This window comes from Erinaceus europaeus, chromosome 12 (assembly GCF_950295315.1).
Source record: "Erinaceus europaeus chromosome 12, mEriEur2.1, whole genome shotgun sequence".
Lineage (NCBI taxonomy): Eukaryota > Metazoa > Chordata > Mammalia > Eulipotyphla > Erinaceidae > Erinaceus > Erinaceus europaeus.
Window position 1 is genome coordinate 41,372,794 of NC_080173.1, and position 14,758 is coordinate 41,387,551.

At 42.1% G+C, this 14,758-nt stretch overlaps 1 protein-coding gene across 3 annotated transcripts in view; it reads left to right on the forward strand.

Moving 5' to 3' along the window:
* The first annotated feature begins 1,049 nt into the window (after nucleotides 1–1,049).
* Nucleotides 1,050–14,758, forward strand: part of DHRS7B (dehydrogenase/reductase 7B) — a 59,798-nt gene continuing 46,089 nt past the window's right edge. For 2 of the 3 annotated variants that reach the window (XM_060203266.1, XM_007529671.3), the window contains exon 1: nucleotides 1,082–1,149. In XM_060203266.1, coding sequence (XP_060059249.1) covers nucleotides 1,130–1,149 — 20 coding nt within the window. In that variant the 5' untranslated portion in view covers nucleotides 1,082–1,129. Of the gene's footprint in view, nucleotides 1,150–14,758 lie in introns of all 3 variants that reach the window. The other variant, XM_060203268.1, reaches the window with a different exon arrangement.

A 14,758-nucleotide genomic window follows, 5' to 3' on the forward strand; every position in this document is an offset into this window, starting at 1 on the left:
TGTGGGGCTCTCAGAAATGCGGTTTTTTGTCACAGTAAGGACTGTGCTGTCTCTCCTGCTCCTGAATTGCTCTTTTTATCTTTGAGCCAGTATATCAAGATTTCATTTGTTATAGTTTTATAATGTTTTTTAAAAATAATTTTTATGGGAGTCGGGAGGTAGGGCAGCAGGTTAAGTGTAGGTGGCGCAAAGCGCAACGACCGGGGGAAGGACCCTGGTTCGAGCCTCCGGCTCCCCACCTGCAGGGGAGTCGCTTCACAGGCGGATGAAGCAGGCCTGCAGGTGTCTTTCTCTCCCTCTGTCTTTCTCTCCCCCTCTGTCTTCCCCTCCTCTCTTTATTTCTCTCTGTCCTAGCCAACAATGATGGCATCAATAACAACAATAATAACTATAACAATACAACAAGGGCAACAAAAGGGAAAATAAATATTAAAAAAAGGAAAAAAATTAATTTTATTAGTGACTTAATAGTGATTTACAGGTAGCAGTAGTCTTGTTCCACTACCCTTCCAACACCAAAGTTCTGTGCCCCTACTCCCTTAGCTTTAAGTAAGATATCTTGATGTCTCCAGTGTTAGTCTCCAACTTTCTTCTTCCTGGAGAGAACTCAGAATCTGACCTTTTGGAGATTCTCTCCGGAAGCCTGGAATGAGGAACCTAAGGCGGCTCTTATAAATCTTGCTCATCTTTTTTGTTTGTTTGGTTGGTTTTCGCAATTTATTTTTTCCCCTTTTGTTGCCCTTGCTGTTTATCGTCGTTGTTGTAGTTATTATGGTTATTGATGTCGTCATTGTTGGCTAGGACAGAGAGAAATGGAGAGAGCAGGGGAAGACAGAGGGGGAGAGAAAGACAGACACCTGTAGACCTACTTTACCTCCTGTGAAGCGACTAACCCCTTGTAGGTTGGGAACCGGGGGCTTAAATCGGGATCTTTACGCCGGCCCTTGCTCTTCTCGCCATGTACTTGTGGGCTTAACCCGCTGCGACGGCGCCAGGCTCCCAAATCTTGCTCCTCTTACCAGCTCCTGGACGCACATCCTATGTGCCGTGCGCAATCTAAAGGGATGCGATTGGTTGGATCCGCTGGTGTGACGTCACTTCCGAGGCGGAAGGATGAAGCTGACCAGCCATGGTCTCGGCGGCTGCCAGGTAGGGGCCAGGGAGGGACGGGCTTAAGTGGTTGGGTTTAGGGGCTGGTCGCGAGCGGAGGAGCTGGTGTATTCTGAGTCAAGCGAGTCCTTGGCGGGGACGAGGGGCGTGACACGTCCGTAGAGGCTGAGCGGCTACGGAGGGCGTCGGCCGGCTTCCTGTGAGCCGCGGCTCTCCGGGTGGCTGCTCCGCCTCTGGGACCCGGCGGACCGGCGCCGAGGGGGGTGGGGGGCAAGGCGGGGACCCAGCTTTGCTCGCCGAGGCCGCTGCGCCTCCGGGGAAGGTCTCGCACCTGGGGACGCAGCGGGATGTGGGGAGTCATATGCGCTTCAACTCGGGGCGGCGCTGTGCGTGGAAAGGACTCGCATATGCACAATGAATACTCCGCGGAAGACAGCCGTGAAATTGTCTAGTCCCGGTGGGGGAGATAGCATAATGGTTATGCAAACGGACTCTTATGCCTGAGGCTCCAAAGTCCGAGGTTCAATCCCCCACACCACCATAAGCCAGAGCTGAGCAGTGCTGTAGTGTTCCTCTCTGTCTCTCTGTCTGCATCTCTCTCAAAATTAAATAAGTAAAATATTTTTTAAAAAATAATTTGAAAGAACTTTTTTAAAAAAGAAAAGAAATTGTCTAGTCCACAGACCATTGGTAGGACCTTTAAAAACACAGAGTCACACGCACACTAGTTTATTGGAGAGAGGGCTAACCAGAGCATCACTCCAGTGCACTGCTTTGCTGAGAATCGAACTTTGGCACCTCACACATGCAAGTTCTACACTTTCAATACTGAGCCTGTAAACTCATGCTTCAAGTTCCCGAATCTGAGCAGTTTCTTTTCTATAATAAGACAGTACACCAAGTTGTCGTTATTATTGTTGGATAGGACAGAGAGAAATGGAGAGAGGAGCGGGAGACAAAGGGGGGAAGAAAGACACCTGCAGACCTTCTTCACTGCTTGTGAAGTTACCGCCCTGCAGGTGGGGAGCCGGGGGCTCGAACTGGGAACCTTGTGCCAGTACTTTTTTTTTTTTTTTTGGAGCATAGAGACAGAGATTGAAAGATAAGGGAGAGGTAGAGAGAGAGATACCTACAATACTACTTCACTGGTTGCAGTTGGGGACTGGGGACTTGAACCCTGGTCCTTGTGCACTGTAGTGTGTGTGCTTAACCAGGTGTGCCACCACCTGACCTCAAGAATTAAAGACTCTTAGTTCTATTGTGGTTATGTGACGAAGGATGGTAGAGGGTGCTATAAAAATATATTAAATGAGGTCATTTAGCAGGGCAAAGAGTAATGTGAACCAAGTAAGACTTTGCTGAAAAAATAATACTTAGCTGAGATTTTTTTTAATATATATTTTTAAAATATTTATTTTTATTTATTTATTCCCTTTTGTTGCCCTTGTTGTTTTATTGTTGTAGTTATTATTGTTGTTGTCGTTGTTGGATAGGACAGAGAGAAATGCAGAGAGGAGGGGAAGACAGAGAGGGGGAGAGAAAGATAGACACCTTCAGACCTGCTTCACCGCCTGTGAAGCGACTCCCCTGCAGGTTGAGAGCCGGGGTTCGAACTGGGATCCTTATGCCGGTCCTTGTGCTTTGCGCCACCTGCGCTTAACCCGCTGCGCTACAGCCTGACTCCCCTTAGCTGAGATCTTATAGGGCTGAACTGGAATTAAACTGGGGAAAGAGAGGGCCAGAGAGCTAGTGGGAGAGAGCAGGACATGTGTGAAACTTTGAGAGCTTGTGTCTGGCTCCTGTGTGACCAAAGGGTAGAGAGTTTTGTGGTCTTATATATAAAGTATATGTAGGAGTTCAAGCCTGTAGCATACTGTTTCCTTAGTTTATTTGCCTCTCAGACCATGTGTCAACTCTGAACCATCTCTGTTTTCCGACTGACTATAGTTAGATCTTTGCCCAGAAGATGGGGACTGGTGCTGACAAGAGGGATAATAACTACCTAAATGTGAGCCTTAAGTGACATTGGTAATTTGTATTGTATAGCTAAATAGACACGAATGTCAGTGTCACATTTCCTCTTATTTGTTTCTGGTCTGCATAACAATTTAACAAACATTTTTAGTGCCACTATAGTCTAAGCCCTATATTAATCATCCCGAATACAACACATACACAGATGCTCTTTCACTTTGCCATGTGTGTGACCCATATTTGGGCTCAGCCCCCACTGCATTGAAGGAAGTTTTATGCTGTCATCTCTTTCACTCTGTCTCTAGCTTTAAGGGGAAAAAAAATTCTTTCCCTCTACCACATGTATTTCAGTTAATAGTTTACTTGTTTAAGTTAATGTTTTAAAATGCTATAATTGCTTTTAAGCAACATTATGCTCCAACATGTATTTGTTAGCATCTACTGTGTGCTAGTGTTGTCCTTGTCTTCATGGAACTTAAATTCCTACAGGGGTCTGGAGAGTAGAAAGGAGGGTATAAAGTTGGGGGCTAGGCCAGAGTCAGACCATAGGGGCATTATGAGAGGAGGCTTACATAACAACAGAACAGTCATGTTACATGGTCACATGGTCAAAGGCCCAGAGGTGAGCCTTCATCCACTGCATGGGAGTGTGTGCAAGGAGTTTAAATAGCAGTAGCATGGTATTTCATCTCTCTCTTTCTCACTGTCTGTTTAAAGAAAAGGCCCTGGGAAGTGGTGGAGTAATGCAGGCATCGAGTCCCAGCCACAATCCTGTTGACAAAAGGGGAGAGAGAGAAAAAGAGAGAGAGAAGGGATGGGGAGAAATCCATGAATTTATTGAACCTGGGATTTTGGAGCCTCAGTCATGAGAGTCTCTTTGTATAACCGTCATGCTGTCTACACCCACCATGCTGGTAATTTTGATCTCAAAGAAGCTCCTTGGTCAGGGAGACCCACTGAGGATGATAACAACAAAATAAAGGGATTGATCAAATCAAACCCATGATACATGACACTTGAGATTGCAGAAATGTTGAACATCCATCATTCAAGCATTCATAACCCTCTGAAGAAGCTGGGATATATAAGCAAGCTCGACATTTGGGTTCCTCATGAACTCAAAGAGTTCATTTGATGACTCATATGATGATCATTAAAAGTGAGGGGAAAGACCCCTTTCTGAAGCAACTGATAACTGGTGATGAGAAGTGGATTTTTAAAAAAAAAAATTTTTTTTTAGAATTTATTTATTTATGAGAAAGATAGGAGGAAAGAAAGAACCAGACACCACTTTGGTACATGTGCTGCTGGGGATTGAACTCGGGACCTCATGCTTGAGAATCCAATGCTTTATCCACTGTGCCACCTCCCAGACCACGAGAAGTGGATTTTTTACAACAATTTGGTGTGCAAATGGTCTTGGTCCCAATGTGATAATTTTGCCTTAAATAACATCGAAAGCGGACATTCATCATCTTAGTGTGGTGGGATTTGAAAGGTATCTTGTTTCAAGCTCCTACCAAGGAACTAAACAATCGGTTTGAATGTGTGCTGTCAGCAGTTGAACAGTTTGAATGAATCCATCATCTAGAAACTTCCAGAGGTCATTAATTGTAAAGGAGTTTTGTTCTGTCACAACAACCCAAGACCACACATAAGTTTGATCACCCATCAGAAATCACTGGTGCTGGGTGAGGAGTCGGGCTGTAGCGCAGCGCGTTAAGCAGACATGGCCCAAAGCGCAAGGACTGGCATAAGGATCCCTGTTTGAGCTCCCGGCTCCCCACCTGCAGGGGAGTCGCTTCACAGGTGGTGAAGCAGGCCTGCAGGTGTCTTTCTCTCCCCCTCTGTCTTCCCCATCTCTCTCCATTTCTCTCTGTCCTATCAAACAATGACAACATCGACAGTGATAATAACTACAACAACAATGGAAGCAACAAGGGCAATGAAAAGGATATTAAAAAAAAAAAATCACTGGAGCTTGGTTGGGATGTGTTGCCACAACCACCATACTTGCCTGACCTCGCACTATCAGACTTCCATTTGTTTTACTCTCTCTTTTTTTAAAGTATGTTATTTTAAAAAATATTTATTTATTCCCTTTTGTTGCCCTTGTTGTTTTATTGTTGTAGTTATTGTTGTTGTTATTGATGTCGTTGTTGGATAGGACAGAAAGAAGGGGAGAGAGGAGAAGACGGGGAGAGAAAGACAGACACCTGCAGACTGCTTCATCGCTTGTGAAGCGACTCGCCTGCAGGTGGGGATCCTGGGGCTCGAACCAAGATCCTTACACTGGTCCTTGAGCTTTGCGCCATCTGCGCTTAACCCAGTGCGCTACCACCCGACTCCCGGAGGTTCTTTTTCTATGGAGACGATGCATATGGACAAATAAAGTGCCTTAGTGTGGTCGGGTAAGGAGAAGGATTCAAGGTTATACTGGCTTTACTAGTGTTTAGCTTTTAAAAAACTGCATGCATAATAGAGGGACAGAGGGAAGAATTATATAAACTGGGTTTAAAGTGAATGATTGGAGGGAGAAAAATGATTTTTAAAGATTGACTAGGGGTAGGGATAGGTAGCATAGTGGTTATGCAAAAAGACTCTTATGCCTGAGGCTCCGAAGTTCCAGGTTCAATCCCCCGCACCACCATAAATCAGAGTTGAGCAGTGCTCTGGTAAAAAAAAGGGGGGGGGGGAGAGGGCAGGCAGTAGCGCAGCGGGTTAAGCTCACATAGCGCAAAGCTCAAGTGCCAGCGGAAGAATCCGGGCTGTTGCTTGTGGCTCCCCACTGCAGAGGGGTCGCTTCACAAATAGCGAAGCAAGTCTGCAGGTGCCTTTCTCTCCCCCTCTATCTTTCCCTCCTCTCTCGATTTCTCTCTGTCCTATCCAACAACAGCAATAATAATAATTAACAACAACAGTAATAACAAGGGCAACAAATGGGGGAAAAAAAGATTGACTTTGTAGTGAGTACAGTGTTTGACTGGAATGTGCAGTTTGGGGTTATTCTGGAGCTTCTTTCTAAGTCAGTTTGGTGTGGTTGTACATGATTAGGATACCCCCAAGTGGTAAAATCTAGCCCATAATTACTTGTACAGTAGATTGGAAGAACAATGTTATCTGTAGATCCAGATTCTGCTGGTTTCCAGCCAAAACTCTTTATCTCTTCCAGGACTTGTTTGTTGGCCTCGATGCTAATAATGTCAGTTCTCACTCTCCTCCTGTTACAGGCACAAGAGAATGTTGTTGTTTGTTCGTTTTAAAGCAAAGTTAAGTGGGCCAGGTGGTGGCTTACCTTGTTAAATGCACAGATCAGCATACAAAAGGACCTGGGTTTGAGCCTCTGCTTGCCACCTGCAGGGGGGATGCTTCATAAGCAGTGAAGCAGGTCTGCAAATGTCTCTTTTTTTTCCCCCTCTCTCTCTGTCTCTCCTCCCTTCTCAATTTTTCTTTGTCCTACCAAGTATAATGGGGAAAAAAACAGAGAGAGAGAAGAAGAGGGAGAGGACGGGGGAGAAGAAGAAGGAGAAAAGGAAGGAGGAGAAAGAGTTAATAATAATTAGGTCTGGAGAGATGGTAGAGCAGTAAAACCCTGGGTTTAATCCCAGGCACTACATATGATAGAGTGGTGCTTTGGCTGGTCTCTTTTCCAAAAGAGTAAAGTAAAAAAAATGATTTATGCAACTGGGCTTTAGCATCTGAATGCCTGGTTTGTCTGTGACATTCTCTAGTGCCATTTTCTTGCCATCTAGGTGCTTTTCTCAATTAGCAAATATTGACAGAAGTTCTGTCACACCTACCTCATAGAATTGCTGCTTTGAGGATGAAATGAGATCATAGAAATGAAGTATGTTTGGTGTCTGAACATTTCAGACATTTAATGTGGTTGTTATTAATATTTTCTTTTTGTACTAACCATATATTGCATGCATATATATATATATATATATATATGCATATGCACTTGGGATTTTTACACATTTATTTGTTTTTATTGTCATCATTTCAGACATTTAATGTGGTTGTTATTAATATTTTCTTTTTGTACTAACCATATATTGCACGCATATATATATATATATATATATATATATATATATATGCATATGCACTTGGGATTTTTACACATTTATTTATTTGTTTTTATTGTCATCAGGGTTATCACTGGGTTATCGTGCCTGAACGACAAGTCCACTGCTCCCTATGGAGCACTGCTCCCTTCTCCCTCCCTCCCTCTCTTTCTTTCTTTCTTTCTTTCTTTCTTTCTTCTTTTCTCTCTTTTTCTTGTTTATTAGATAAGAGAGAAAAAGAGGAGGGGGGAGGTAGAGAGTGAGGGAGAGAGAGAGATACCTACAGACCTGCTTCACCACTCATGAAGCTTTCCCCCTGCAATTGCGGAGTAGGAACTGGAAATTATATCCTTGCTCATGATAACTTGTGCTCAAGTGGGTGTACCACCACCCAGCCCCCACTACATTCATTTAGGCTGTTTCTTACAGAATTAAATTTACTCTTACTACAAATTCAGCACTTGCTGTACTTATTATTTACCCCAGAATATAAAAGCCATATTTATGCAAAAGCCTGAAGACATATTTTCAGTGACTTTATTGACAATTTCCAAAACTTAGAAGTAACCAAAATGTCATTCAATAAGTAAACTAGATAAAAATGGTATCATTGAGTATTATTTTTATATTTTAATTTTTCTTAAATATTTTTACTTATTTACTTTGGCCAGAGAAGAGAGGGTTCTTGTGCATTGTACATGTGCATTCTACAAGGTGTGTCACTACTGCTCCCTGGATAATGCTTTTAAATACTAAGAGGAAAGAGGCCAGGTGGTGGTACATCTGACTGAGCGCACACATTGCAGTGTGCAAGGATCTGCAGGGGGAGAAGCTTTATGAGTGTTGAAACAGGGCTGCATCTCTTTCTCTCTCCCTGTCTGTCTCTCTCTCTTTCTCTCCCATCTCTCTCAATTTCTGTCACTATCCAAAATAAATAAATAAAATACTAAGAGGAAATAAATTATCAAGCCATGAAAAGAGATGGAAAATGTGTAAATATATATTTTTTCTTTTTTTATATTTATTTATTCCCTTTAGTTGTCCTTGTTTTATTGTTGTAGTTAATATTGATGTCATTGTTATTGGATAGGATAGAGAGAAATAGAGAGAGGAGGGGAAGACAGAAAGGGGGAGAGAAAGACAGACACCTGCAGACCTGCTTCACTGCTTGTAAAGTGACTCCCCTGCAGGTGGGGAGCCGGGGGCTTGAACCGGAATCCTTATGCCGGTCCTTGCGCTTTGAGCTTTGCCACCTGTGCTTAACCCCCTGTGCTACTGCTTGACTCCTGTAAATGTATATTTCTAAGTGAAGGAAGCCAAGCTGGAAAGATTGCATACTGTCTGATTCCATCTGTGTGACATTCTGGGAGGAGACACTGGAAAGTTCAGTGATTTCCAGGAGTTATGGGGAGGAGGGGATGAATAATCAGCACAGAGGATATATAGGGCAGTGAGACTATTCTTTATGATGCTACAGTGGTCATATATTTATGCCATTATACTGTACCCACCATATACACTTTTTCCAAAACCCATAGAATGTACAAAACAAATAATCCATGACTGGATTTTAGATGATAGTAATGTACCCCTATAGATTTGTTGACTATAGCAAATATACCCCTGTAATGGGGAGTATTTACAGTGGAGGAAGTTGTACACATTTAAGGCTTTGTTGTGAACCTAAAACTCCTCTTAAAAAAAGTTTAATGGGAAATGTTATGCATGTACAAACTATTGCATTTACTGTCGCCTGTAAAACATTAATCCCCCAATAACGAAATAAAAAAAAAGTTTCTGAATTTAATCATTGAACAAAGAATGGCGGCCACAAAACAGTGGAATTCTGGGCTAGGGAGGTGACATGGTGGTAGGGCTCAGGGCTTAGATGCATGTATGAGGCCCTGACACTGCATAAAACTAACTTTAGTTGAGTAGCATAATAGTTATGCAAAATGCCTTTCATTCCTGAGGCTCCAAAGTCTCTGGTTCAATCCTCCAGCATTACCATTAGCTAGAGCTGAGCAGTGTTCTGAATATATATATATATATATATATATATATATATATATATATATATCACTATAAATAAAATATTTCAAAAAAAATCCCAACTTCAACAATGAAAATAAAGTTATTCTTTCTTTTTTGTCATTTCCAGGACTTTGACTACTTTGCATCTTCTTTAGATAGAAAGAGGGAGAGAGGAAAAGATACCACAGTACTGAAGCTTTCTGTAGTTTGATAGAGGCTGGGCTCATGTGCATGGCAAAGCAGGTGCATACAAGTGGACTATTTTGCTAGTCCTGAGGTATTCTGTTAATTGCCATTTAAATATACCATTTAAGAATTATTAAAGGAAGCATTGTAGGTCATAGGGAAATTACTTCAAACCATATTTTGGCTTGAAAAATAGTTAAACTAGAAATACTTTTATTGTCATCACTTATTTTTTTTTTTAAAGATTTTATTTATTTATGAGAAAGATAGGAGGAGAAAGAAAGAACCAGATATCACTCTGGCACATGTGCTGCCTGGGATCAAACTCGGGAGCTCATGTTTGAGAATCCAAAGCTTTTATCACTGTGCCACCTCCTGGACCACTTGTCATCACACTTTTTTATGAGATTCTTTTATATATATATTTATTTATTTTCCCTTTTGTTGCCCTTGTTGTTTTAACATTGTTGTTATTATTGTTGTTGTCATTGTTTTTGGATAGGACAGAGAGAAATGGAGAGAGGAGGGGAAGATGGGGAGAGGAAGAGAGACACCCACAGACCTGCTTCACCTCCTGTGAAGCGGCTCCCCTGCAGTTGGGGAGCCAGGGGCTCAAACCGGGATCCTTACAGCGGTCCTTGAGCTTTGCACCACCTGTGCTTAACCTGCTGTGCTGCCGCCCGACTCCCTATATATAATTTTTTATATTTATTTATTTACCCATTGTTGCCCTTGTTTTTTATTCTTGCAGTTATTCTTGTTGTTATTGCTGTTATCGTTGTTGGATAGGACAGAGAGAAATAGAGAGGGGAGGGGAAGACATAGGGGGAGAGAAAGACACCTGCAGACCTGCTTCACCACCTGTGAAGCGACTCCCCTGCAGTTGGGGAGCTGGGGAATCAACCGGGATCCTTCTGCTGGTCTTTGCACTTTGCGCCACCTGCGCAAACCTCCTTTTATGAGATTCTTAAGATTGTATTAAAAGACTAAGATAAGGGTATCTTATCTTAGTGTGTGTGGGGGGGGGAGGGGTGTTTGCTAGGAGCTTCCATTGGTCTGCTCACAAAAACTAGAGGAAACACAATTATCCAACCCAGTAGATGGAGTTTGGCAGGTGGTCTTGTCACCTCCTGGTTGGTACATATCTCTTGACAGACATCCAGAGACATCTTCTGAAGCTTCAAACCTGCACCAGCTAACATATTTAGAGCATGGTAATGAGATTCTTGGTTCTGAGGTCTTTTCTAATGTATTTCAAAGGTCTGTACTGGGTAGATCTGTATTCTAACAAGTTCTAGTTCAGTGAGCTACTGGACTACAGAAAGGAATGTGACTTTGAGCCATCTTGTTTATAAAATATGCCAGGAAGCAAGGCCTGGAAAAGTCTGATATAACTTAGGTTTCAGGTCCTACAAGGGGTCTAGATGAAGACCCCTTTCACTATGCTGCCATATGCAGTTGCCCCATAACTTGACATTAACCAGGTTGTTCCTTGTGGTATTCTACTGGTGAGACTTAAAATATTTCATTTTTCAAGGTTGATTCTTTTTTTTTTTTAAAGATTTTATTTACTAATGAGAAAGATAGGGGGTGGGGGTGGGGAGCGAAACCAGACATCACTCTGGTTTATGTGCTTCTGGGGATTGTACTTGGGACTTCATGCTTGAGAGTCCAATGCTTTATCCACTATGCCACCTCCCAGACCACAAGGTTGATTCTTCTAATGGAGCTAGTTGTTTATGTTCTTAATCTTATCTAGCAAAGTTGAACATGAAGGAGAAATTACAGAAATACTCAAAGATATACAAAAGTATAATAGTGCAGCAAACCCCCATGTACTCATTACTGAACTTCAGTAACAGTCAGCACTTATCAGTACTATAAGAAATTTAATTCTTTAATTTTTCTGACTATAAAATTGATTCCTTTCATCTTACTCTGTGGTTAAATTCATTAATGCTTACATGACTTCCACCCATGAAAGACTGTGTTTATTATGTAACAATGTATATTGCCTTTGTAGTTTTTAAAAATTAAAAAGAAATAGAGAAGGCAGAGAGAGACATATACATACCACAGCACCAAAGCTTTCTACAGTGTGTTAGGGGTCAGGCTCTAACCTTGGTCCCAAGCATGGCAATGCGCACACTATCAAGTGAACTACTTTGCCAGCCCTGTATTTCTAGTTTAAATGGAGTTTGAAAAGATGACTATAGTGTTGCACTCAGGCAATAAGTATGGGGAAAACATACATGACATTTAAGGTATTTTTCGTTTTTAATATAGGCTGAGGGATTTGCCAAATAATTTTTTAAAGCTGAGAAAGACTCTTAGAAATAAAGGGAAATATGTATGGGAAAAAGTGGGGAAAATGTTGGTAGTAGGTCTGTCCTGGCAAGATTTATCTGTGTCTTCAGGGAGCTATTTACTAGGGTGCTGGGAAAATAAAGTCATAGGGCACTTGCTAGGCTATTTTTAAATGAAAGCTTAGAAGCTGGCAGTGGAAAACCCTCTCAGGTTATTATGCTTTCTTTTTCCTTTAGGCCTTTTACTATGTGGAATTCATTCCTGTATATGTTTTCTGGTATTAAAGTCTGTTGTGTACACTTTTAAGTAGAACTATAAAAACTGCTAGATTGCTAACCTAGTGTAGTGGCTCTGCACAAGGGCCTTCAAGCCTGAGTTAGCAGAGCTTCAGGTTCAAATCCCGGTCTCACCAGAAACCAGAACTTCACCCTCTGGTTAAAAAAAAAAAAAAAGGCTTTGAGGGTCAGGTGGTTGCACACTGGGTTAAGCACACATAGTGCAAAATGTAGGAATTGATATAAGGATCCTAGTTCAAGCTCCCTGCTCCCCACCTTGCTTTGTAAGAGGTGAAGCAGGTCTCCTACTCTCTGTCTCCACCTCCTCTCTCAATTTCACTCTGTTCTATCCAACAACAGCAACAATGGGAAAAAGATGGCCTCTAGGTAGAGGATTTGTAGTGCAGGCACTGAGCTAAAAGCGTTGGTTTTGCAGGCAAAACCAAAAAAACTGCTTTAGAGTAGAGTTCTGGTTTATGATGGTGCTGGGATTGAACCTGGCATCTCAGGGCCTCAGGCATGAAAGTTAATTGTAGACCATTATGCTGCCTCCCCAACCCTTAATGGACTTTAGTTATGCTTAGTGGACAGGGTAAGATTAAAATAAGCACAGGTGAAAATCATAGACACTGTAAACACAAGATATATAAGACTGCTGGCTTAAAAAAAAAAAATGCTACTGGGGGCTGGGCATTAGTGCAGCAGGTTAAGTGCACATGGCACAAAGTGCAAAGGCTGGTGTAAGGATCCTTTCTCAATTACTCTCTTTCCTAATCAAAAACAACAACAGCTATAACAACTACAACAAGGGCAACAAAATGGGAAGAATGGCCTCCAGGAGCAGTGGATTTGTAGTGCAGTCACCAAGGCCCAGAAATAACCCTGGAGGCAAAATAAATAAATAAATAAAGTTCCCCCCAATTTTTAAAAATTGCTACTGCATTTGGGAAGGTTGTACACTGGCTAGGGCTTTGGTCTTAAAAGCATGATGTCCATAGTTTGATTCCCAGCACCTCATTTGTCAAAGTGGTGCTCTGGTTCTCCCACCCACCCCATACCTGTCATACCAATAAATCTTAAAAATACAAACATTTTGGGGGTCGGGCGGTGGCGCAGTGGGTTAAGCGCATGTGGTGCAAAGCGCAAGGACAGGCATAAGGATCCTGGTTTGAGCCCCAGGCTCCCCACCTGCAGGGGAGTTGCTTCACAGGCGGTGAAGCAGGTCTCCAGGTGTCTATCTTCACATCACTTCACAGGCGGTGAAACAGGTCTGCAGGTGTCTATCTTTCTCTCCCCCTCTGTCTTCCCCTCCCTCTCTCCATTTCTCTCTGTCCTATCCAACAATGAACAACATCAACAATGGCAATAATAATAACCACAATGAGGCTACAACAACAAGGGCAACAAAAGGGGGGAAAAATACAAACATGTAAAAATGCTACTGTATGTAATAGCTATGGTAATAGCTATGGTAATAGGATTTTGGGGACCCCAATTGTTCCTTCATTGATGAAAATACTGTTATATGGTGTCTGACAGCAATGTGCTTCTGAATTCAGTTGCTTATTTTTTTTAATTTTGCTTTTTAACTTTTATTATTATTTTTAAATTTTATTTATTTAGGCTAGAGAGAGAAAAATTGAGAGGGAAGAGGGATATAGAGAGGGAGGAAGGGAGAGACTTGCAGCACTAATGATTTATTTATTTATTTCTCTTTTTTTTCTTTTTTTTAATTTCTTTATTGGGGAATTAATGTTTTACATTCAACAGTAAATACAATAGTTTGTACTTGCATAACATTTCCCAGTTTTCTACATAACAATACAACCCCCACTAGGTCCTCTGTCATCCTTCTTGGACTTGTATTCTCCCCACCCACCCCCACCCCAGAGTCTTTTACTTGGGTGCAATACGCCAATTCCAGTTCAGGTTCTACTTCTGTTTTCTTTTCTGATCTTGTTTTTCAACTTCTGCCTGAGAGTGAGATCATCCCATACTCATCCTTCTGTTTCCAACTTATTTCACTTAACATGAATTTTTCAAGGTCCATCCAAGATCGGCTGAAAACAGTGAAGTCACCATTTTTTTAAAAAATATTTTTATATTTATTTATTTCCTTTTGTTGCCCTTGTTTTATTGTTGTAGTTATTGTTGTTGTTATTGATGTCATTGTTGTTGTCATTGTTGGATAGGACAGAGAGAAATGGAGAGAAAGACAGACACCTGCAGACCTGCTTCACCGCCTGTGAAGCGACTCCCCTGCAGGTGGGGAGCTGGGGGCTCGAATCGGGATCCTTATGCCGGTCCTTGTGCTTTGTGCCACATGCGCTTAGCTCGCTGGGCTACCGCCCGACTCCCAAAGTCACCATTTTTTATAGCTGAATAGTATTCCAGTGTGTGTGTGTGTGTGTGTGTGTGTGTGTGTGTGTGTGTGTGTGTGTGTGTGTCACAACTTGCTTAGCCACTCATCTGTTGTTGGACACCTGGGTTGCTTTCAGGTTTTGGCTGAATAGTATTCCAGTGTGTGTGTGTGTGTGTGTGTATGTGTGTGTATCACAACTTGCTTAGCCACTCATCTGTTGTTGGACACCTGGGTTGCTTTCAGGTTTTGGCTATTACAAATTGTGCTTCCAAGAACATATGTGTACACAGATCTTTTTGGATGGATATGTTGGGTTCCTTAGGATATATCCCCAGGAGACGAATTGCAGGATCATAGGGTCAGTCCATTTCTAGCCTTCTGAGAGTTCTCCAGACTGTTCTCCACAGAGGCGGGACCAATTGACATTCCCACCAGCAGTG